The sequence below is a fragment of the Drosophila tropicalis genome, unplaced genomic scaffold (assembly GCF_018151085.1).
Source record: "Drosophila tropicalis isolate 14030-0801.00 unplaced genomic scaffold, ASM1815108v1 contig_878, whole genome shotgun sequence".
In the NCBI taxonomy this organism is placed as follows: domain Eukaryota; kingdom Metazoa; phylum Arthropoda; class Insecta; order Diptera; family Drosophilidae; genus Drosophila; species Drosophila tropicalis.
This window is the reverse complement of record NW_027173374.1, coordinates 13,793,317-13,818,411: the sequence shown is the minus strand read 5'-3', so window position 1 is coordinate 13,818,411 and position 25,095 is coordinate 13,793,317. Positions and strand designations below refer to the sequence as shown.

The following is a 25,095-nucleotide window of genomic DNA, read 5'->3' as shown; positions in this document are numbered from 1 at the left end:
CAGGATTGCCCTTGCGAAATATTTTCTAGGCCATATGGCAGCCCTGACAGCTTAAACAGCTGCCAAAGTGTGTACACACTGGCTATTTAATACGAAAAAAAAAACCAACTAGAAAAAAAGAGAAGACGTCGAAAGTTTTCTCCGTGTTAAAAAATGCTATTAATTAGTTAAAATTACTAACGAAACGAAAAACGACAATTTACCCAGCGTGCGGCACATAGTGCAAGACGAAACCACGTCAAATAAATTGAACGCGAGTCGCGACCACCACCACCTGCAATAAAAACAACCACCACCGAATCCCATTGTCAATAGTTTATATGAAAATTTTGCAATAGCTACAACTGAACAACAGTAACAAAAAGAAGAAAGTCCAAAAAGGAACATCAAGACAAAAGTTGACATAACTGCAAAACTGTAAATTACCAAATCGCACAGTGGGAGCCATATGAAAATTGCACAAAAGGAGAATTGCAATTAAAGAGGAGGAAACAGTGGGAGTGGCACCTGCCCACATACTCGCATCACACATATGTACACACTCATACACAATTAACAAATGTTTTGTTGAGACAATTGCCAAAAAGTCATATTAAATTCAATGCAAAAAAGGTAAATTTCTTGAATAAATGTGTATATGTATGTATGTTTGTGGATGAGTGTATATGTATGTGAACTGGGATTGTATGTAGGCGTACTACGTTTATGTTTGTGTGGGTGCGTGTGAGTGAGTGAGTGTGCAAGTAACAGTTAATTGAGCTCTCATCGATTTGTTGTTATTGTTGTTATTTGATATTCAAGTGTTCACCCATAAGTTTTTATTTCTTTATTTATTTTTTACTTTCCCAAATAGGAAAAATAATCACAGTGGGTCCCGCCGTAATTTTAAAACATTTTACTTTGATTATTGTCCCAGTGTAGTGTCTAACTGTAGCGTTTAACTCTCTTGTCTTTGGCATGACTTTGAGCATTGAGGCTTCCGTACTTGGAACTACCTGGTTTGGTTTTTATCCAAAATTAGCAATTGCAATTTTTCGTTTTTTAATATTGGAACCCAAAATCTTATCGCATAATATTTTTTGTTTGCTGTTGCCTTTCGTTTTCACATGTTTCTGTTCATTTTGTGGCAGTTTGCAGCGACCTAGGGTTACTGCTGACTAATTAGTGTTGAGTTATTAACTAGATAATTATCGCTAGTGTATTGCGAGGTGCGATCTTAGAGTTGTGGCCTATTGTCACAGTTGACGAAAACAAAAAGTCATCGAAGACTCCAAAATACAATAACATAAAACTAGTTTCTGTTTCTTCTGTCTTATATACAAAGAAAAAGAAGAAGTAGAGAAATAACAAATATGGAAAAAACAGTCATCGTAATATGAGTATTTGTATATATATGGGAGTGGAAAAAGCTTCGCTTTGTTTAAAACAAATCTCGTCATAATTATAAGCTTGCATACGAAAAGTCTTCAGGTTTCAGCTCTATCGCCATATGAACAGTGGTGGAAGGGGGAAGGTCACATAGTTCCCTATTACAATCTGTATATGCAATACACTGTGAAGAATTCAACTATAATCAAGCAAAATTAATTCCAATAATAGATATGATTTTACTTATTAAAGATAATCAAATATTTATTGTTACATAAGATTGTTGACCTCTCTATCCTTTGAAATTCATCAAATAATCTCTGAATGAACCTGAAATAAAACCCGAACTTCTGACATTTTTATACATTTTCTTCAGTGCAGAGTATCTTCATTTTTGAAAAATTATTTTGTGAGAATAGACTTTAAAGTCATTAACATTTTAATGATATGCCTTTGTGGCCCTGATTGACTTCAATAGCTTCTGAAGCATGCCCAATTCCAATCGGATTTCCATTTGAAGAATATATTTCATTTTCTTATCTTTTTCTGTTTCGTGTGTTTATTATAGGGTTTTTGTGTAGTGCCGGAAGTCATCGATATTCATTCATATAGATATTGGACATTTACTACTGTCTCTTCTTCTTTTTCTTAGAATTTCATTAATGTCTAGCCGGCAAAAGTGGGAGGTTCTGGATATGTAGTTGTATGAGTTACCATACTGGACATTGGCAAACAGCTGCCATTAAAAAGCAGTCGCGCAGTCTGGTATTTTCTGGCATTCTCTTCCTTTTTTTATTTTTTGGGGAAGGCAATGAGTCAACCATCCCTCATAAGGACCGCCAAAATTTCACCCACAATTTCACAAAATGCCTAACCTAACCAAATGATTCATCAAAAACGTATGCAGATTTGTGTACCTTAATGGGTTTGTAGCACATATTCATTATGCTCCTAAACTCTAAACTAAAACTCTCTCGCCTCGTTTCCTGATGTCGCAGAGCGACTGCGCAATGGAAAGGACCAAACATCCTTGAGGTGAATATGTTTACTCAGGGCTGGAACTGAAATCTTTCTACTGCAATAAAGATTCTCTACTATGTATTTAATATTTCGATATGCATTCCATTTCCGCTACGCCTAAGAAGCAAATAAAAATGATTAAAGAAATTACTTCATTATATCTAGTTAGATAATAGCTTAGAAGAATTGCAACCAATTGTATACACATATTTTCATAGTGTCATTAACCTCGAAGTGGAAACAAGTTCTCCAACAGCTGGAAAACTGTTTGCGGTCAACGAGATCATTACGATTCTAATCTGCATAGAATGCTCAGCGTGAAATGTCATCTTCCGAAACCAGTTTGCTAATAACGTACTACAAAATGCATTCACGTTTCTATGTTCCTTGGCAATAGGCCAACACGATCTCATAGATAGCCTCGATGTTAGTCGATCGATCGACGCATGCGTGACTGATTGCCGCGCGGCTTGGCCACGCACGCGATCGACGTTCGATACATTTAGCTTATCATTTCCACCATTCCAAACGGTCTCTGGGGTAGGGGGGATACACGTATTGGTCTAATAGCCTGCATTCGTATCTGTGTGTTTGTGTGTGTCATGTCCGACGCCGTCGGCTATCAGTGAACGAACACAGCCAATGCTCCAATTTTGAATATGCATTGTGCTCCATCTCCTTCTCGCAAACTATTATACTCTATTTAGAAGGAAGTAGTTCAATTATGCTAGGACTTTGAAAACGAAAGATGGAGGAAATACTTCATGAAAGCTCGCTTAATAGACCACAAAAAACCCTTTTAGTATGACCCTGTGTTAGATTATAGCTCCATAATTTCAAATGCTTGTTTGGCTAATCTTATTGTATCAAAAAATTCTAAAACAAAGTTCATGGGCCTGGAACCTTTAATCGTTACCAAGTATTCAAGCGAAAATATATGTAACTATTTTAATATATTATTTAAGGAGTCCCATTTTCCCTTCTTAAATATGAAGGGTGTTTTTAGATGCGTTGTAAAACCCCGATGTTTTTTCTATTATGTACTCAAGATTTTGTTTTTGTTGGTCAACTTATGCGTTTGCTGTGACTGTTTTAAGAAGTCGAGAAGGGGGAGGCAACGCGCAGTCGCTACTAGACTCTGCCTCTGCCTCTGCCGCTGTTAATGTTGCGTTTGTTTGTGTGTCTGAGTTTGTGGCAGCAGCAGCGCCAGCATAACGGATGGAGTGAGTAAGCAAGAGCATGGCAAGCGGGTGAGAGCGCCCCAAAGTTGAGTTACAAAGCAGCGCCACACATTGACGGTTCGTTTCGTTGGTCGTTCGCTTGCTGTTGGTGGTTTATCGAGTGAATGTGAGTGTGTGTGTGTGTGATATTATGTATCCCCATGTAAAATTCAAGATACACATGTGCAACTAAAAATTTGATTTCCTTTAAAAAATTTTATAAATTCTTGTGGATGTTAATACGAATATCATAATTGCTAAATCAATAAGTGTGTGTACCAAGGAAAAAAAAGAGTGGCAGGGACAGAGTGATTTTTGCAGTGTGTGTGTGTAAGTGAGAGAAATTCACCACACCCATCCACCCACCACCCACCCAATCCTACCATCTCTCTCTCTTGCTCTCTCTCTCTCTCTCTGAGTTCTGTGTGTATATTCCGTTTCCAGTATTGCATTTTGAAATTCTTTCAATCGTAGCTATCTCTGTGGCATAAAATATATATTTAACAAATGTGTTTAGTGCATAAATAAATATATAAAATATTTTTCATTTTTTTGAAGCTTTAAAAATATGTATTTACATTACTACATGGGCCAAATATAAATTAAAATGTATAAGAGTGCCTCCGTTATAAGTACATATAGTGGAATCTTTAACCTCAACATTTAATCACCTTAACTATAAATGGATTATGAATAGATTTAAATTAATCAAAAGGTAATTCACATTTTCATCATCTAATTTTTCCTTCAAGGATGAGCCACAAGTTTGACATTTACACATATTTTATAGTTCTTTTTTATGGTTTTTGGAAAATCGATTTTACGCCTCAACTGGGTTCTCTTTTACGCCTAGCTCACAGCTGTTTGTAAGGGTGGTCTGCGTCGCACTAAATACTTATTACGGGCTACTGACTCACGGCAGGCTCGCCCCCCACAACGTATGCGAAACCACTGTTAATATTTAATTGGAACTGCATAGACAAAGAGGGTTGACCATAAAATACATCAAGTTTTTGCGGTAGCTGGCAATTTTCTTATACTTAAACCCCCGACCAAAGACTCCCTTAATTTAAGATGGCTCGTTTTAATTAAGCACGTACCAAAAATATATTTAAACTAATCTGTTTCGATCTCTCCCCTAAAAGAGACATTATTTTAAACAAACAAAAGGATGATTGCATTTCGCTCGAGTATATTCGCAAAGACCTTTAGAAAATTGATATCGGTGCAAATGGGATTCAAAGTGATTCAGCTGAATGTATTGAATTGCCTCTGATTTCTGTGATTATACAGGAGAAATAAGAACTTTGTATCTTATAGCTTGTTTAAAAGATTATCCAATTGATTTTCTGTTTACATCAAACTCGACTGATCATATAACCATTTAATATGATACAACTTCCATATCAAAAGGCAAAACCAAACTGGCGTAACATTGTGCCTATTTTGTTTATGGGATATAGTCGTCAATCCAAGGTTCATGCTGGTGTGTTGGTCCCCCAGCTCGCCCTCTGTCTGTCCATCTCCCTCTCTTGTAATGGGTTAGAATTTCTGAATAATGACAATTGCTTGGAGTTTATTTTTTTGGCCCAACCAAATATGGGCGCGCGCACACACCATTCAAATAAATTGAATTGGTATGGAAAATATAGATATTTTTCTTATTATTTATTATGGCTTGCCAACGTTGCCTGAAAGTATTTATATATGTATGTATGTATAAAGATTCCATATACGATACCATGAGACATCACATCACCCACATACATATGTATGCCAAGCTTAAGCTATATATTGTTTAACCACTAAAGCAAATGAGTTTGAGTGTACACATATGCATTAAGATATCGGGGTTTGTACACAAGTCTTAAATTACCATAGGATATCTGAGATACGAGATACTCATATCTGTCTTTGTCTTTTCCCTTCTCTACAGAGATGCTGATGATGATGTTGTTGTGAGAATGTCTGTTTCATCACTTTCATCTTCTCATACAATAATTTCCACATTGTATATACAATATATGTGTACCTGTTTGTTTAGCCATATTCAAGATCAATTCGTATGTAGAACTATTCAAAATTTGGGTTAAAATTGTGTGAATGAAAAAGAAACAAATGTTTATACATACATAGAAATATTCATATAGATGTAGACATATATAAAGAGTCAAGAGTGTTGGCAAACGTTGGGCACTCGACTTGATGGAGAGTGGATAGATAGCGACAAGAAATTGGGTCATTTCTGGCCTGGTCTTGCTTGATTTATGGAGATGGAACTCTTTGTGTGTATGTGTGCTTTGTATGCATATCTCTTTGTATGCCTAACTAGTTGATTAATCGAAGTTTATTTCTGGTTTTTCACTCACACACACAAACATACTTGTGTCAACACTTTATAAAAATGCATCTATCTGACAGTTACAATACGTTATGATATGTGTAGAGTGTTGTATCTGTGTCCCTTTCTCTTATATAACATCAATAAACAAATAGACACACTTGCATACACTTTGATGAATAGGTCCATTGATAATGCTTCATTAGATTTGATTATTAGTGAATGGGGGGAACCTGTTGGGAGAAGAACACACCTTGTGTGGATACCTATGAATATTGTTTACTTAACTCTTTTACTGTGGGAATATTAGCTTTAAAGGCCTAAAAAAGATAATTTCGCAGGACTTTTGTGACTATTTTGATGACTCTTTGAATCCCGCTCTTTTACCACTTACTCTATGCATTTTTTTAGTGTATATAGGAATTCATTGTGATTTCCGTTTCTGACATCTTTTTTAATGATTGTAACTGTCTCGCCGCAGTCTGGATTTTAGCCACGGCAAAGAGGAAGCAAACAATGAAATGGTGGAAAAAAGAAAATCGAATCACTTTATTGTCTGCATAGTTGTGGGAGAATTTCATCTCTTTTCCTAAATGATTAAAAAACGTTCAACCATTTATTTTTGTTCGCTTCTCCTTGTTCAATTTTAAGCACTATTTCTCTATGAGTCATACAGTTATGGAGTGCGGTATAACTGTTTTCTATATTTTGGCTAAGAAGGGGTAAAAGCAGTTTAGCGTGCATCAATATGAACTTCAAAACAAGAAAAGATGAGGGGATAGAGAATGGCATTGGCATTGGAGCATATCTGGCTTATATTATTTACTGATTTCTTTTTTTTTCTGTTTATTTGCAGGTAAGCGGAAATGCGTACTTTATTTAAATCTCCACCCTTCCTTCTAGTTTTCGTTCCATCAGCTGGATTTGAAAAATAATCGATTGACAGTTGAAGGTCGAGAGCAACTTAGCAGACTGCCAGCCTACATGCCATAGAGTGGGTATCTGTGTATCTTATATCTGGTTTCCATCTGCATCTTACCGAGCTGCGTGCTTGAGTGCTTTATGCCCAAGCCCAGACTTGGGACACGTTGTCAGGCCACGCTCAAGTGATTCGATTGACACACACACACAAACAGAAAAGACTCCCACAGAGCCAACTGTGAAGAAACTATTTATAGAAAATTTGTTCTTGCATTAATTTTTTGCGTTGCTTATTTAATGAGAGGTTCTTAGTTTGCAGTTAACCTATAGTAGATACATACTAGTAACTATAGCCTTTAACCAATATTAGTAGAGCAGGCACTTGTCACCATTGTTCATGGGTGTGCCCAAAGCACAATTGAATTCCCTTCCAAACTCTTCCGAATCGGCTAATGGACCATTGATATCCCAGCGTTCAGGTGTGTGTTTAACTAATGGCATTTGATCCAATGATACTTGTTCTTCATCCTGATCCTCTTGATCGACGGCAACAGACCTTGCCCAGCAACGTGTCTGGGCAAAGTAAATGAAAAATAACTGAGTATTGGTGAAGTCCAATTCTGGCAGTGTCTCTCTGTAGAGTAACTTTTGTTGCTGTTCTAGCCAAGCCAGATAAGCATTGAATGCCACATTAAGGCCACTTGATTCGGTCATAATCTCTCGCAGGCGAGTGATGTTGCGAAATTCATCCGGCTGATCGTACAAATAGTTGCTATATTGGACACGTTGGCATTCGCTAACATTGCGATATCCGGACATCGTCAGTTCGTTCCATGGCGATGTCGATTGCGGATAATGATTCCAACCCTCGTTATCGAAGGCTCTAATAAGGGCGCTTGCTAGACGTTGACCAAGTAATGCATATTTCAAGGCTTTCGGATAAAAGTAGCTGTAGAAGGGCATCTGTAATAGACCCCATCCCACAAGTACAGCGTTTTGACGTGCCACCAAAGCTGCACGTACTTCAAATCCTTCCACAACGCCATCTGCATCCTGTCCGAAATCATTGCCACGCAAACGATTGAGTTTCTCGCGCGCTCGATAACGAAGTGACGTCTCTAGTTTACGCCAATAGTCGTGTTCCTTTTGAAAATGCAATTCGGCCAAATCTAGACTTTGGTAGTCTGGAAATATTATACGATATTGGGATAACTTTGTTCTGGCCGCTCGCCTATCATTCTCATCCATCCATTCGACCCGTAGTTGCTGATCAAAAGCCTTGACCAGGTCACTAAAAATCTGTTCTAAGTCGCTTTTAGCATCGTCGCGTTGCACTTCCTGCTGATAGATGTGCCCCACAACCTCTGGGAAAAGGCGTTGCACCACCTGAACACATTGGCGAAGTCGTAGCGTTGGATGGTCCTCGGGGGGTTGATTGAGCTCTTGCAGAGCAACATACATAATGTAGCTAATTATAGTGTAGGGGTTTTTGCTCCTAGTCGTAAGCACCAGATGTTTAATGTAATCCTGTGAACTTTGGAACACCACTCCATTGTAGGGACCTTCAAGCACAAGTTCCACGTACATTTTGAAATCTAATTTATTGCCATTTTCAAGTGTGAGTTCGGTTAGGGATAAGCCGCCTCTTTGCCTTTTCAATCGATCCTGACCAGTGCGCGCACGTACTGCATAATTACTTGGAGTGATGGGATTCTGACCCATGGTCTGAAAATGATGAGCTCCCATATGCTTGCACAATTCAAACTCAAAGCTAACTACATCGCCGGCCATACGTTCGGATTCGCTTTCACTCAATGCCAACCAATCCCTAAGATTAGCGGCCACTTGAAGTTGTATTTCTTCATATACTTGATCCTTTATATTCGCTCCTCGTGTGACCCTGACATTACAATGCTCAGCGGGAATAATGGTTAACTTTGGTTCCCCAAAATAAATGCTATTACCACGCATTTGTTGCAGATTGAGGTCCACTTCCATACCAATCAAGATATCCAGACCGTAGTTGCGACGCAGTTCGGCCAGAGTTTGTAGCCAGGGCCGATTAGGTTGCCAATTGGAGTTGGGAACATTTCGGAGGCCCCCATTATCGCTGAGTACCTTCATCAGAAAGCGTCGTCGTTCCTTGGCATTACCCGGCACGGACCTACAAGATTCGTAGAAATCTCGCACTTTACGGACACTCAACGTACTGGCCGAACTATAGCCGTGACGTTGCTCCGTCAACGGTTTCGAGAATAGTTGTTGCAATTGATCCACTATGTGACTCTCAACAAGCTGCTGCGCTGTGGTCAGGTTGCTCTGACGCTGCAGTTCTCGTTGGTGAAACGATGGCCATCTCCCGCAAGCATATTCAAAGAAATCCTCACATGGATTAACACTTAAATTCAAATACTTTTGCACATCGAGAGACATTTGTTGACGTACTCGGAACTCTTCTCGGCTATCCGGATTAAAATTGGGATGCTGGTAGTTTGGTGGTTGTCCCTGGCTCATCAAAGAATTGCGATTCATGTTGGCTTGTTGCTGTCGGGCCACATTCCCATTGATCAGCTGGCAAAGCAATAGAAGAGCGCCTATTGTAGCTTTCATCTTGGCGTTAAATTAACAACTGAGCTGAGCCACTCATGATAACGGCAAGTCTACGATGCTCATGAACTTCATCAATTGGGTCAAGTTGGTGGGTTATCATCCCAAACCAGGGAGAACGCGAATACGAGAGACATGTGTACATAAAGAGAAAAAGCGGGCGGGAGTGACTATGAGTAAACAAACAAACAATTAATGACCTCGCACGTTTACAAACTTGGCAATGACAATAACAAAATGAAAAAAAAAGAAAATAAATTAGTTCCCAGAAAAGACCGGCTCAGAATCATCTACCCTTTAATTGCATAATTATTTACACTAGGCATTTATTGCTGTATACTAAATCTATAGACAATAATTTGTTTTTAGTAGGTGGAACATTTATCTGCCGGATTCATGGGTGTCCCTATGGCACAATGAAATTCTGTAGAGAACTCTGGTAAATTACTCAATGGTCCATTTACTTTTAAGCGCGTCCAACTGTGATTATGACGTAAGCTATATATAGCTGATGGCGTCTCCTTGTCCTCCAGTTGACAATATTGCTGCGAATAGGCCACAAAAAAGAGGGCAGTATTTGTGTAGTTAAGGCCAGGAAGAGTCTCCTTAATTAAACGGGTAAAATCATTGTTTGGCTCCTGGAATCCCAGCCACGTTAGGTAGGCTCTAAAGGCTACATTGAGGGCGGCACTATCACCGATCAACTGCTTTGTTGCAGTGGTATTATGCTGCAAATACTCCTTCACCTGGCGATAGAAGCAATCGGTGCGATTGTGATATCTCCAGGCAGTTAGACCATCCCAACTGTCACGCTCCAATAAGCCCTTCGACCAGTGCAGGTCGTCAAAGGCTAAGGTCATTTGTTGGGCCAATGCCACGCCCAATGTGGCATATCGCATGGCGTGACCATATCGGGCATCATAATGGGGCGACTGAAACCATGCCCATCCTATGTCCAGGCGTTGTTGTACGGGTCGATAACGCAGACGAGTTTCATATGACTCCAGCGGATCATTTGGATTGGGCAAACTTTCGTCGTAGAGTCGATTGAGCTGTTGCTGTCCCTCTACCAATCCCAAAAGCTTGTGAAGATTTTTCCAGTATTGCGAACGGTCCAGGTGGATTTTGTAGGCTTGAGGCCTCTCATATTCGGGTAACCATAGATGAAGATTTGACAGTTTACGCAAAGCAACTCGACGACTTCCCTCCTCGATCCAATCGACGCTGATGCTCTGCTTTAGGGAATCATGTAAATATTTGTATAATTCCAATAACTGTTGCTTAGTCTCCTCATCGTTGCCAAATTGTCGGGTATATAGCTCACCCAATCCTGTAGGCAGCAATTGCTTGATCCTTTCCAAACACTCTAACTGTCGCAAAGGGGGACGATCTTCCAGAGGAAAGGTGAGAGCAGCCACAGCCCTATACATTATATAATTGGCCACCTGGCTTAAATTATGAGCTGCTACCGTCCGTTGTAATTGCCGATAGTAATCCGGAGCAGCCATATAGACCGGTTTATAGATATTCTTATCAAAACTAGACGTCACATAGGCCTCCAAATCGAGGCCATATATTCGACTTAGCTCCGCCAGTGTTTTCCGTGTGTAGTTTCCTTCGTAGAGTGTCAGCTCAGCATCCCAGGGTTCCAATCCTTGCATCCCGCCACAAAGTTCATGCTCAAAAGTAATAATTTCAGTGGCCAGACGAGCAGATTCCTCATTCCCCAAAGCTAACCAATGCTTCAGTTCGGCACCCACTCTCTTCTCTAGTGCCTCATACAATGGATTACTTAGATCGAGGCGTTGTTTCTTGGCGTTGCGACACAATTCCCTGGGTATTAATGTGTTTGGCTCACTGAGATATATACTATTTTCCTGCACATTTTCATAATTGTATCCCAAACGCAGTCCAATCAATATATCCATACCAAAGAGATGACGCAATTTTCCCAGCACTCTTATCCAATCATAGCTATGATGATGCACTTCCCAATGGGAACCTGGCACAGCTGGAAATCCGCCATTCTGTTGGATGAACTCGCTAAGGAATTGTTGCTGCTGATGATCCTGCTGCCCTCCAGCCATTAGGCATGATTTATAAAACTCTTTGGCCTGTCGTGCCAGGGAACTATCATTGCGATGTGGAGTATCCTCCAGCAAATGAACTAAATCCACATCGGTTCTCTGTTCCAATTGTGTGAAGTGATTACCAATTGCTTTCCAATTGCCACAAGCATACTCATAAAAATCCGTGCAGGGATCGGCACTTAGATTTAAAAAACTTTTCATTTCATTGGATTTAGTTTTGCGTACCGAATCTTCTGTTTGAAAAATTCGTTGAAAGGATGTAGGTAGAGTGTCTTGGCCAAATGTCTGGCAGATGATGACTGCCAGTATCCCGAAACTAAATGGCAACATGCTGCTGGATCTATGACGGCACGCTGAAAACTGAGAGAGAACTCTAAGTAAGCTTTAAAGAGTCCAAACAAATAGACTGATAAGAGCGGATGGGGTCACTTGAGGCTATCAAAAAAGAGAGAAAATACTGAGAGAGAGAGAGAGAGAGAGACAAACCAGTGTTGGAACAAGTGCAACCGCTCGAAAATAATTTATTCATCTCTTTGAAATACATTTTTGTGCCTTAAATATGACGAATAAACAAGCAAGTGAGTAACTGTTAAATGAGTAAGTGAAAAGAAAGTGCCTTAATATAGATTGCATTTAAAGCGAGCATTAAGCTTGTCACCAAAAGAGCAACTGTAGGTATTGACAAACGGCTGGGCATTCGAGAGAGCCGTATTGATGCGTAATTGCTCGGGTAGCTCATCGAATACGTCCACAGAATTGGGATAGTCGGAGCAATATAGTTGAGCATAGGACAAATAGAATAATTGATTATGCGAATAGTCGAGAAGGGGAAGACGTTCCCTGTCATAGATAGCCGCTGTCTCTGCCGAATTTTTCAGCCACTTTTGATATGCTCGATAGGCAATATCCAATGCTCCATTGTCGGCCACAATTCGCTTGAGTAGGTGCTTATCCCGTACTGGCTTATCCTTGAACTGAACAAAGATTGCATATTGTTCCTGGAAGCATTGCGTTCTACGTTGATACGATGACTCTGAGGTGACATCCCACCAATTGTTCTGATAGCCATGACTATCATAACGCCGTCCTGTGCCATCGAATCCATGAAGCATCTGGCGAGCCAATAGAAATCCTAATGTGCCATATTTCAGTGCATTTGGATAGGCTGAATCCCAGAAGAAGCGAGCCTGCAGGAATGTAATGGGCACTTGAATCTTATTGCTGGTCAATATATATTGCGGTGTCTTGTAGACTTGATCGACCAATTCAGGCTCCTCCATTAGCTTGGCCAGCAGGTGGTGTGTGCGCCATTGCAGAACTTGCACTAGGTTCTGATAGAAGCGATCTCCATGCAAATTAAGGCCACGCATATAACGTATAAGTTCTACATCGTTATGCGATCGGAATTGCAGATCCAATCTATCCAATTTTCCAATCGCCTTTTGTCGTGTCTCTTGTGTCATCCAATGTAGATTCTCAGATGCTTGTAAATCTTCGCGAAAAACTTGTTTAATATCTGCCCACGTCGATTGTAGTTCATTGATCATCTCCATGTTGTTGTAATTACGATGAAAAAGACTCTCCAGTTGTTGTGGAAAATATTTCTTGGTCAGTTGAACGCACCAGATTTCTGGCTGAACATCCTGTGGCATACGTGCGTCATCCAAAGTATCCAGCGCACGCCAAATTGTATAGTTGGCCAGCTCTAATTTTGTTGTACTACGAATCACATCCACCAAATTCGATAGATAGTCCTCTGGAGTTTCATACACTTCCACATAGAGGGTGTCGTTGTAAATCAATTCGAGATATCGACTCACATCCACATAGCTGGCATAGGCGGCTTTCATATCGGCTGCTGTGCGTTGCCTTGTCGTTTGCTCAAGTGTAAGAGTAGGATTGTGGGGCAATCCTTTGGCCAATTGCTGTTCGATATGTAATATTTGATGGGCCACTTCGTCTAGCCAAATTTGTGATTGTTTTGGGAAATACATTTTTAGTTTCTTTACAATCTGCTGTTGATAACGGTCTCGATCACCGCTGTGGGCCTCATCTAAATAGTAACGGCGCTGTCCCAATGGCAATTTCGGTGCTCCGATTTTCAGGCGATGCATACGCTCCTCTTTGTAGTCCAACACGACATCAAGACCCAACAGAATGTCGATGCCCATACGTCGTTTTAGTAGGGCCACCACTTGAAGCCAGTCATACTCATAGGAATACCACGAGGGTACACGAATCTCTGGCCAACCACCACGGAAATCGGTCACTTCAAGCAATGCTGAAAGGGCAGAGCGCGTATCGTTTGCCTGACTGCGACACGAGTTAAAGAACTGCTTCAGCTGGCGATCGGCACTGCTGTCCACTCCCCGGGTGGGGCTTTTCAGCATCTCAGCACTTTTGCGTACATAGAGTTCCTGTAGTTCTTCCAAATAGCCAGTGCGTTTATTATGCAACTTGGCCGGATGCAGACGTGGCCAATTTCCGCAGGCAAAATTATAAAAATTGTCACAAGGTTCCACATCGCCTTGTCCTGCCTCTTCGCCCATGTAGGCTTTGATGTGTGCTGCCTTGGCTAGGCGTAGAATGTCAGTTGTATAGTTGTTAGCGAAAGGACGACTCGATGATGGGTTAGCCCAACAACAGCCAACGAGCAGACCAAGTAAGAATCCTCCCAGCAGCATGTTTGATGGGGTAAGAGTGTTCCGGTTGATAGTCGAATCGAAACTAAGCTACAATCGAGAGATGCCTCGATTTTTGACTTGTAGATGGATGGGCAAGCTCGCTTGATTAGTTAATTATTTTCATTAACCATTGCAGTGAATTTGCTCAATTACGCCGCGACTGACCCAAATTCTAATTTCATCTGAGTCTCTCTTTCTCTCGGAGACTCTCCCACTCACTCATTCACTCTCACCTAATCTCTCAACCATAGTTGTCATGGTTTTCGCACTTGACCCTCAAGGTAGTGTCTCTCTATCTCTATTTAAGTCGGCCTCTCGTTTGCTCGTTCAGTTAATGAGCTAATGACTTTTCCCCTGCCCAAGGTTGTGACACATTATAATTAGAATTTGTTTTTCCTCACTTAATTTGTTTATGTCGTAAATTCTAATGAATCCCTTTATTTTCCTTTCCTTTTTTTACAGTTAAATTTCTACAAATTCGTTTTTATTAAAAGTGTTGACTAGTAGAATATATAACAAGAATAAGAACAACAACTCAGCAATCCAGGAAACGGGATACTTTTAAGCTCCAAAAGAAAACTACAAACACGGTAAGCAACATACATCGAAAAAAACCAATTATATTCTCTAAAAAATTTTAATATACATACATATTTTTCAAATTGTGTCAAATTGTGACTTTCATTTTTGTCCATATCGATCGGCTTTTCGCTACTACTTCTACTACTACTCATTATCCTTCTTCCAATGACTAGTTAGTCTCGCTTTTCATTTGTCTTGCGTAAATTAGTTCAGCAGACTTTTGGTCGCCATGTCTAAAAGAAGTCATATAAATCCATTTAAAATTCTCATTGTTGGACATATGCCAACAATTGAGTCCTAGAAATTTTTTCTCAAAATAAACTACGAAAAATTCTAATTGTTTCTCTTGTTTTTTATGACTTTTCTTTGGGAAGGTTAAACAAATCCAACTTAGGCTGTTTGGAGATGTGAGAGGATGTTTCTATAAATCAAGTTTGTTTCATTAAAGTCCAATAAACTTAATTTTTATGTAAAATTTAATACATCAAGAAAAGACATTTGTAAATTTAATGCTAATGATAAATAATAGTTTTATTTTATAATACAATTCTGTTCCTTTCGTTTAGTTGCGATTCTTGTTTTTTCGCGTGATTCTTTGTCGTATTTAGCCGAGTGTTTTAAGTGTTTTAGCATCGAGACGTGTGTCTATTATCACGGGTTTGATGCTAAAATTATATTTCACATGATAGCCATTGTTATCAGCTGTATAGACGGCCGTTTCCTGGTATGCCCAACTTATATTTGAATGCTGATCGGGTACGGTAAAACTAGATGTACGAGTTCCTGTAATAATCAGTTCGGGTCTTTCGGTACCTTTAGCTTCATTGGATGATGGTGCATCATAGTTATTGTTCTGACGTAGGGCTCCCGTTTCATTGCGCACGTTGTGTTTATCGCGTATGCTGAGACATTAATCTATCGGTTATATTTTGTGTTGGGGAAAATGGTTTCAAAAACAAGACTCACTGGAAATGATAAAGCACTTTGGTGGCAGCATGATTCTGCTGAATAAGAAAGCATATAAACACTAGCCAGATGCACAGAGACTTTACAGAAAAAATAGAAAACCAAGTTTGTTTTTATTAAATCCTTGTCAGAATGCCCACAAGATATTACTCATACTCACAATGGTAGTTGCTCTGAACATTCTATTTAGTTTGAGCTACTAAAATGTACTGAATGAATGAAACTTTTGTGGCGTAAAATTGATTTTTTTATTGATATTTGTTATGACAATTCATATTACAACTAAGTCTCTATCGACTACTACTAGGAACTAAACAAGTTAAACCGGTCGGAATGTTGAGAATATTGCATCTGACAGATAGATCGGACTTCACTCGTGCGATTCCGCACCATTTACCTCTACGTACTCTTTAGTTTAGAGAACTATTGTGAGGTGTCTCTACTAAAACGAGTTTGGCATTGACTAGCATCTACTAATTGAGCATGCTTGAATGGTGGTCATGATGCTGTGGCTGACTCTAATGCTTTGCTGATGATTGACAGTAATTGCACATCATATTGTAGGTTTACCTTATCTACAAATATTCCGATAGTCGTGGGGACTATTTCCACATGGGAAATATACAATTGGAAAACCAAAAAGCTCCCTAGGGAAATATCCCTGCAAATCACATAGGTTCAAGTACCTACCAATGTGATGATGAGATATCTATACTATTTGTCAGCTTTGATGATTTCAAATATAATATATTTTTCTAAATGGCAATGTATGACTATGACCACACAAGGCGAATTGATGGCATTCATCAGAGAGGTCAATTAAAAATGGACAATAGAATTTTAAATTATTCGTTTTCATTAAAACTCAGAATCGTCTGTTTGCAATTCCACGAACTATCTGATGGCTATAAATATTATTTAAAGACACTACCCTTGAAGCCCCAAGATACGATTTAACTAATATTTAGTAACTAACTTTCTGGATGCTAAGGTAAACAGTTGTATCAATTTATATGACTTTCATTTGCATAGTCGTTGTAGTGAAACAAGTTTGTTAGAGGTTCCAATTGCAATGCCGATATACTATATAGTTTTCATTCTTCAATTACACATTCCATAAAAATGTTGATTTGGATTCTAGATTTTTCAGTCTCTCATAACACACAGGGCCATATTTGGGTTGAAGTTTTTATTAATAAAAGAGTTAACTTTGCATTTAAATGATATTTTGAACACTTTAAAAAGGTAGCCACGGGCTGATTAGTCTTAGGATCTTTTCATGGATTCTAACCACACGAGGAACCACATGACCAACATAATGGTAATCATCACTTGAGCCACAGCCACAATTAATATAAAATGGAGGTAATCTGGCGGAAGTGTCATCTCTTTGAATTGTTCTTGGAGTTGTGGGAAAAGGAACAATTGATGTTTTAGTTATTCCCTCTTTGGGTAAATCCTGCGGAGGTACATTGATATCTGTTGGATGAACATCTTTTTCTTGATTTGGTTGATATAAAGGAGTTGTTGAAGCTTGTTTAGGTCGAGGTGAAGTCGTTGGAAAGGGAACTGCTTGGAAGCCTGGCCCTTGCTCCGCGAGGAATCTTGGCGATTCCCCTTGCGGTGCAGCTTCTAATCCATTCCATCCGATCAATAAAATTATAAGTAACTGCAATTTAAATTAAATTTAAACCCGGAATTAGGATAGTTAACTGTTTACTTTATTCAATGATTAGCCACATACCTGGGCTAGCATTTTCAACGCGATACTGAGAATCCGTTGCCTGCTTACATTGAGTTTTATATAGTTAGTTTCAAATCATGAGTGTTAAATTTACATAGTCGTGATATAAACAAGTTATTAGAGGTTCCAATTGCTCATGTATAATTCCATTTCAACAACAATTAATCAGTTTTTAAAGAGAGTCTACTTGCTTATGCTTAAAACGAGTGAATTCTTTGCAATTGAGTTTATTTTACCTTACTAAATATAATAATACAACTGGAATTAGATGGGATTTAATGTTACTAAAACTATCCTAGTATGGCAAGTATTTTAAGAAGCTTTGAACTTAGTCTTGGTCCAATGCTCATGGGACGAATTCCACAATCATCATAATAATGATCACTTGAGTCACATTTCACTGGAGTTATTGGTAATTTATCTGAAGATTCTCGAAAAACCTGCCAAGGCAGTTGTACATCATTTAAATTGGTTGTAATTGCTTTTTTCGTATTATTTTGAGTTGTAGTAGTTTGTATGGGATGAGATTCTGTTGTAGCTAAAGGCACAGTCGATGAACTTTTCCTTTGGGCTACATCCATTGCTGTTGAGATCTTCGATGTTGTATTCAAATTTTTCTCTTCCGTGATAGCGGGAGTTAAAGTAGTGGGTGCAGATGTTTTCCTTTGAATTGGCGGGACTGATAAAATCACTGTTTTATGTTCGACATTTGGTCTGTTTGTTCCAATATTCCCCTGGGGTGCTGCCCATAAACCGTTCCAACCGACTAGCACTATTATAAGTAACTGAAAATATTTTTGTTTTAACACTTTGTATAAGTATCCTTAAGTACTTATATTCTATAACGTTAGTTTACACACCTGGGCTTGCATTTTCAACACGATACTGAGAATCGATGGCTCGCTTACAGTAAGTTTTATATAGATTGACATGACTGCTAGTTAGTCAAGAATGCATTAAATGAAATTGACTCAAAACGGGTTCATTAGACGTTGCTATCGGATTGCAAAATGTATTCACGTAAAAGGTTTTTTGCAAAAAAAACCCATTAAAAGTAAACCAATTAGGGATAGATTCAATATGTATAGTCTATGAAGTCTATGGGAAAAATAGTAATGCATTTTTATTTCTAAAATTATAGCCACACCACGAACTCCTAAAATATTGTTAATTTAAATTTTTATATAATTTTCCCAGTCTAGAATGTAAGCACTTTTAGGAGTGTCTCACTTAGTCTTGGTCCAATGCCAAGAGGACGAGGACAATCATCACTGTCAGTCGAATCGCAATCCTCGATATCCGATACCGATGTGGTGGTATCTTCTTGTGGTGATCCTTTTATAACTGCGTAGAGCTTAGAGTCCTTGAGCCTGAAGTCAGATTGACTTGTAAATATATTGTTTGCAAATTGTTGGATTGGAATAGTTGGTAACTTGGCTGTAGTTTCATCCGTCAATTCAATAGAAGTCGAGTTGAGGGGTTGTGTATTAAAGAACAATCCCAACCAATTAACAAGCAGATAAATAAAAAACTATAAAATAAGTAAAATTGTCATTAATTTCAGAGATAATCCTCTTTTGATAGTGGCTAATAGTACTTACAAGTGGCAGCATTTTCAATATCGCACTGTGGATAAATGCCGCCATGTCGAGTGTTTTATATAGTGCTTAGCTTGGCGCACTTCGATGCTAGTTAGTAATGCATAAAAATACCCAATCAGATATAAACATTAATAACTATGCAGTTGGAACTTTTCGATTTGCGTCTCCTACACTCGGTTTACTTTCGGGATTTTCATTTTGGGAAAGCCTATAAGATTTTCCTGACTTGATTTAGTTTACAATTAGTCTATGGTTTGGGCGTCATTCTTTTTATGGTTTTGATTGATCGATAAGAATATGAATCTTTATTATATTCTACTGATGATTCATTTAGTTGCTAAGGTATTATGTAGTTTGTTTATGGAAAATGCAAAGAATTATTTGGAATCAATTAATCCATGACTTGGTTCCAAGTACTTGTAGTTAAATAGCCCTTAAATACTTTAATAAATGATTCATATTAAATCAATAATAATGCAAATTTTTGCTAGCATACGTCATGCTATGAATAACAAACCTTTAATCTAATTTTCTTATTTTAAATCTTCTGCGACAAAGTGTAAAAATTGTGAAAATTTCTGTTTTTAAAATGGATCTTTAATTTTTAGTTAGATAATGTCAAAATCTTTCTGACCTACATACGTTCTGTCCATTTTTATATGTTTCGTTTTCTTATATTTTTAATACTTCTCAATTGCTTCCAACCATAAATTCATGAAGAAGAAATACAAAAAATACTAGGATTTGAAGTATTACTGTTCCTAATACAAGTTTTCTAAACTCAGTAGATTATCTCACATATGAGCTTCATTCTATTCTCATCAAATAATCTACTCTTGTACCATAAGAAAGTGAATCCCTGGGATTAGTGCCTATTAGATTCAATCAATTACTTAGTCTGATGTAGCTAAATAACCATTTAACTCTGGCGATAGCTTAAATTGAGCAAACTTTGTTAATGACCTAGGGAAACTACACTGGTTTAAGTAGGGCAAACAACAGAGGGCGTGTTAATAAGTCAATGACTTTATGAATGAATCTGGTTTTTCTAGCAAAACACAATTTTATTTCACAACGTAACGTTATTTAAGCATTGTATACGTTGCCTAACGTTGCTTCAAATTGATTATTCCCTCTAAAAACAGGCCTATTATTTATTTTTCCCTTAAAAATCATTCCATGTGGAGTATATGCAGTGAAAGTGATTTTGTTTTAGATTAAGTCTTTTATTCTAGTTTATGTGTTATAAATCTTGAAATAGTTTTCGATATAAACAAGATATATTATACAATTCGGTCTTAAATTTAATTAGGAACTGGGGAGAGCCAAAACGTGTTAAAGTTGTGGGCACATAGTTATTTTTCTTAATTTTCCAACCATTTGAACATCAGTTAATTGAATAGTGCATAACCTGGTGCAATGGTTAAGAATTCTACTTATATGAACTTAGGCTAGAACTTTCAGCACTTTAGCTGAAAGATTGTTCACTGGTTCCTGTAACGTTAATTGAGCCGTATTCCTGTGTGGTTTCAGGGCGTTGTTTTGGTAGACAATATCCAAAGAACTAAATAATGTGGATTGCTGATGGTTATCCAATGCGCCGATTTCTTTATGCAGGAGGGTTAAAGGTGAACTTCTCTTATGCAGCTTTCCTTTTTTTGTTGAGTACTTTTTGCTTTCCTTTGAAGAGTTGTTCCCTCGAGTTGTTGCTAAGGCAAATTAGTTAGTAAGTTGCTTATGGGCTTCCTCTTTGAGGGTCAATCGTTTATTCTGGTAGCTTCCTATCCAAAGGTTTTTGTGTTTCACTTCGCTTCTCAACGATTTCTGTTTGTCTTGTCTTGTGTGTGGGTTAATTTGAACTGTAAGATTAACGTATCGGCAACTTGGCTTTTTATACTCTCTCGCTTATTGAATTGTGTGGGTTTCTATTTGGCAGACAACGACCTATGGTCAGAAGTGTGACTGGCCCGTGCCATAGCCATAGCCAGTGGCTCTGGGTTGCGGTTGCTTGGTTACATTCCGTTGGAATTTTCCCAGCGCACGTCTACCAGTTCTGTAAACTAAAAAAAAATCACCGAACCAAGCACTTATTCGACCATTTATTGTCACTATATTTAGCCTAACTAGTCATCCCCGTTATTAAAATGCAGTTATCGATCTGATTTCCCATGCAAAAATTGTTGATTATACTGAAATCTTTCCAACAAGTTGGTGCAAGTCAACTGATTCATAAGTCGGTTTAGTTCATATAATAGTAATTATATGTCTGGCCCCATCCTGATCATGATTCATTACGTAAAGATGGCCAACATATGTTAATATGTTTTGTAAACTTTATTTATGATTTTATTATTAACAATTCAATAAACCAAAACAAAAAAAATTATTAAAAATTATGCAAAATTGTGAAATTTGTTTGAAAATAATTGCTTTTGGAGAAGGGGGATAGAGCGAGTAACGAATTCAAATATTCTCATTTACCATTTTCCAATTTTATAATTTTACAAATAGTTTAGTTTTTCTATGTACAAACACTTTTAAGTTTCTTTCTTTTTTATGTTTCTTTTGATTTGCTTAGTTTTTAGTGTCAAAACAACATTAAAAAAAAATATTTATAATTTCTGTTGTTTGTGTTATGCGAAGCAAACTCACGTGTATCCCCCTCTTCAAAATTATTTATTTTCAGACGAAAAAGTGACAAAGATAGATACAGAACAGAGAATATAGAGAAAGCAATCCCCCTCAACTCCATATAGATCAATAAATCAAATCAAACAAAAACAAATAAATACTACCAAACAAATGAAATAAAAGCCAATTTAATAAAACACAAAAGCAAATCAAATACAACTTAAATACTAGTCAATGCCCCAAATTGCGGCGGCATTGCGAGAGATACGAACGAACATCAAGGGTCACTAAGCCGCCTGCACAGTGTGGGGTTTTCTGTACCGTTGTGCCACTGCAGCCCCAGTTGCTGGCATGGGCGCCAACGTCTCGCAGCTGGAGCGCGAGATCGGGACGGATCTCTTTCCGCCCAATGAGCACTACTTTGGGCTGGTCAACTTTGGTAACACCTGCTATAGCAATTCGGTGCTGCAGGCCCTCTACTTTTGCAAGCCCTTTCGCGAAAAGGTCCTCGAGTACAAGGCCAAGAATAAGCGGCCCAAGGAGACGTTACTCTCATGCCTGGCCGATCTCTTCTATAGCATTGCAACGCAAAAGAAAAAGGTCGGTTCCATAGCACCCAAGAAGTTCATTACACGTCTGCGCAAGGAAAAGGAGGAATTTGATAATTATATGCAACAAGATGCTCACGAGTTTCTTAATTTTCTGATTAATCATATCAACGAGATCATTTTGGCCGAACGCAATGCAGGACCCGTGAATTCGAACAACAATGGCAACAATAGCCATGGTAAATCTGGAGCAGGAGGAGCTTCTGGTGGCACTTCAGCAGTTCATTTGCCTGGCAGCAAATCCAATTCATCTCATTCCAATTCGACAACCAATTCAACAAACTCCAATTCGAACTCAAACTCCAATTCAACCACAACCAATGGCAATAGCAGCAACTCCACGGGTTCCTTAAACGGCACGACCAGTGTGCTAGACGGCAGCGGCATTCTGACGGCCACAACCACACCCATTCTTCCAACGACCAACGGAGCCAATTCTGAGCCAACCTGGGTGCATGAGATCTTTCAGGGCATTCTAACATCGGAGACGCGTTGCCTTAACTGTGAGACTGTGAGCAGCAAGGATGAGAACTTTTTCGATCTTCAGGTGGATGTCGATCAGAACACTTCGATAACTCATTGTCTGCGCTGCTTCAGCAACACGGAGACTCTTTGCTCGGACAACAAGTTCAAGTGCGATAATTGCTGCAGCTATCAGGAGGCCCAGAAGCGTATGCGTGTTAAGAAATTGCCCATGATATTGGCTTTGCATTTGAAGCGTTTCAAGTATATGGAGCAATTTAATCGTCACATCAAGGTCTCACATAGAGTTGTCTTTCCGCTTGAGTTGCGGCTATTCAATACATCGGATGATGCTGTCAATCCGGATAGACTATACGATCTAACCGCCGTGGTCATCCATTGTGGCTCTGGACCGAATCGTGGCCATTATATTAGCATTGTCAAGAGCCACGGCCTGTGGTTACTGTTCGACGATGATATGGTCGATAAAATTGAAGCCTCTACCATTGAGGACTTCTATGGCCTCACCTCGGACATACACAAGTCCTCGGAAACGGGTTATATATTGTTCTATCAGTCGCGCGATTGCGCCTAGACACATTTAATTATCAGTTTTTTTTTTTTCGTATTTGCATTTGATATATGTTTGTAGAATGTTAAGCGAAAAGTTTTCTCATTTTGATGACTCCTAATACAAAATAAATAATAATAAATAATGAATAAAATATGCACAAATTGACTTCTTGCTCTAGGTCAGTATGACAGTCAGAACGTAAACGTTGTTCACGAGAATGGAATCTTCCCAGCCGGCTTTGGGGGCCTGCCAGTTGTCGACTAATCACTCACCTGCCATTACTGTGAGAATTCCCCTGTAATTTATGCCGCCGTTGGCCAGCCTTAAATAACGAATCCAACTAACTATAACTACTGGCTGGCGGCAGCAATTGCATTTCAATAGAATTCTTAACCTCCTCCCCTAGGTGCGATCAAGTGGCGTTGCTCGTTTGGTCAGCCATTATCAGTCGAAGGCGGTGCTGTAATATTATGTGATCAATTGCTCCATCCGTTGCTTAGTCACAACAAACAAATCACGTGAAATTGAGTATGTTAATGTGTCTGGTATATTTATAGTACATAGCCCCGGATAGCATAAATCAAATTGAATCTTATGAATGCAGAATGCAAGCAGCAATTGGACACGTTTCTATACAAGTTTCACGTGAACGTGTTACCAGTCACATGAGAGATTATAATACGCCAATTCATTGATGATAATCGTGTTTGGTTTAGTCACAATGTTTAAGAGAAACTTTTCATCATGACAACTGATTTTAGCTATTTTACATCATTTCTGTATTTGTTTGTGTGTGTATTCAAGGCTGATTATATTTCGACTGGCCATTGACATTGCTAACTAAAACCAAAACCAATAAAGCCAAAACAAGTTGTGAGAGACGACAGTGCCTGAAGACATATTTATGAGATAAACTGCCAGAAATATCCCAAATTAATCAGGAAGTGAATGCAACATATATCCGACATATTTAGTCCCTTTAATACAAAGGATAATAAATACAGAAATTTAAGTCTGAATATTCAAAATTGAAGGTGGCATTTAAAGCTAATGGCTTTTCCCACAATAAGTTACTTCTTAGTTAGTTAGTTACATCAGATAACAGTTTTTTTTCAATTAGTGCTATTATTTTGCCATCTAGGCGGGCAAAAACCTATTGTGATCGCTTGCCCAGCTGAGTTCGAAGAATAATACATTTAAATATAGTCTTATCTATGAAAGGTAATTACTACGACTAGAATGCAATCCAAGCATATTTCCCATTCATAATCAAGAGATTGATCTAATTCCGAAAAGTATCCCTTGGTTAATGCTAAACTCAAGATTGATCTCTAACAATAAGTATGTTTGATAAGTTATACAACAGGACAACAAATTTACATTCTTAAGCGACTTTTTTTTATATTTTTTACCCTCAAATTTGGTTTGCAATTAAATCTATTCATTAAATGCCCCCTTTTCGACTTTTTCTTTAGTTGAGTAGGCATGAAAAACAAAATGTACACATGAGGGTTACAAATTGACCTCAAATATCATTAGTAATCTGAATTACAACGCGTTTCTCTTTTCGGTTTTTGTTGTTGCTGCCTTAAAAGTGTGTTTGAAATTCGTTTTTAAGTAATTTTCATTTGTGATTTCATGATTTTCACTTGTAATTTTTCGGCATGTCATATTAA

At 38.4% G+C, this 25,095-nt stretch overlaps 4 protein-coding genes and 1 long non-coding RNA gene across 5 annotated transcripts; 1 reads left to right on the top strand and 4 right to left on the bottom strand.

Annotated features, from left to right (window-relative positions):
* The first annotated feature begins 52 nt into the window (after window positions 1-52).
* Usp12-46 (Ubiquitin-specific protease 12/46) lies at window positions 53-23,570 on the top strand. Its single transcript, XM_068300854.1, has 3 exons — window positions 53-612; window positions 14,714-14,841; window positions 21,831-23,570. The coding sequence occupies exon 3, from the start codon at window positions 22,127-22,129 to the stop codon at window positions 23,438-23,440; it is 1,314 nt and encodes a 437-aa protein (XP_068156955.1). The 5' UTR covers window positions 53-612; window positions 14,714-14,841; window positions 21,831-22,126; the 3' UTR covers window positions 23,441-23,570.
* Nepl13 (Neprilysin-like 13) lies at window positions 7,121-9,493 on the bottom strand. The gene has a single exon (XM_068300779.1). It carries the CDS (start codon window positions 9,478-9,480, stop codon window positions 7,237-7,239), a length of 2,244 nt encoding a protein of 747 aa, XP_068156880.1. The 5' UTR covers window positions 9,481-9,493; the 3' UTR covers window positions 7,121-7,236.
* On the bottom strand, window positions 9,843-11,898 carry Nepl14 (Neprilysin-like 14). Its single transcript, XM_068300780.1, has one exon. It carries the CDS (start codon window positions 11,895-11,897, stop codon window positions 9,843-9,845), a length of 2,055 nt encoding a protein of 684 aa, XP_068156881.1. The 5' UTR covers window position 11,898.
* Window positions 12,057-14,303, bottom strand: Nepl15 (Neprilysin-like 15). The gene has a single exon (XM_068300778.1). It carries the CDS (start codon window positions 14,249-14,251, stop codon window positions 12,185-12,187), a length of 2,067 nt encoding a protein of 688 aa, XP_068156879.1. The 5' UTR covers window positions 14,252-14,303; the 3' UTR covers window positions 12,057-12,184.
* LOC137585079 (uncharacterized) lies at window positions 16,974-18,425 on the bottom strand. The gene is made up of 3 exons (XR_011033521.1): window positions 18,404-18,425; window positions 17,544-18,328; window positions 16,974-17,468 (listed from the first exon to the last, which is right to left on the bottom strand). It is a non-coding gene; the product is annotated as an uncharacterized lncRNA (long non-coding RNA).
* Window positions 23,571-25,095: the final 1,525 nt, after the last annotated feature.

Coding starts and splice junctions, on each gene's coding strand:
- Nepl13 (XM_068300779.1), bottom strand. CDS start 9,480: ATGAAAGCTACAATAGGCGCTCTTCTATTGCTTTGCCAGCTGATCAAT.
- Nepl14 (XM_068300780.1), bottom strand. CDS start 11,897: ATGTTGCCATTTAGTTTCGGGATACTGGCAGTCATCATCTGCCAGACA.
- Nepl15 (XM_068300778.1), bottom strand. CDS start 14,251: ATGCTGCTGGGAGGATTCTTACTTGGTCTGCTCGTTGGCTGTTGTTGG.
- Usp12-46 (XM_068300854.1), top strand. CDS start 22,127: ATGGGCGCCAACGTCTCGCAGCTGGAGCGCGAGATCGGGACGGATCTC.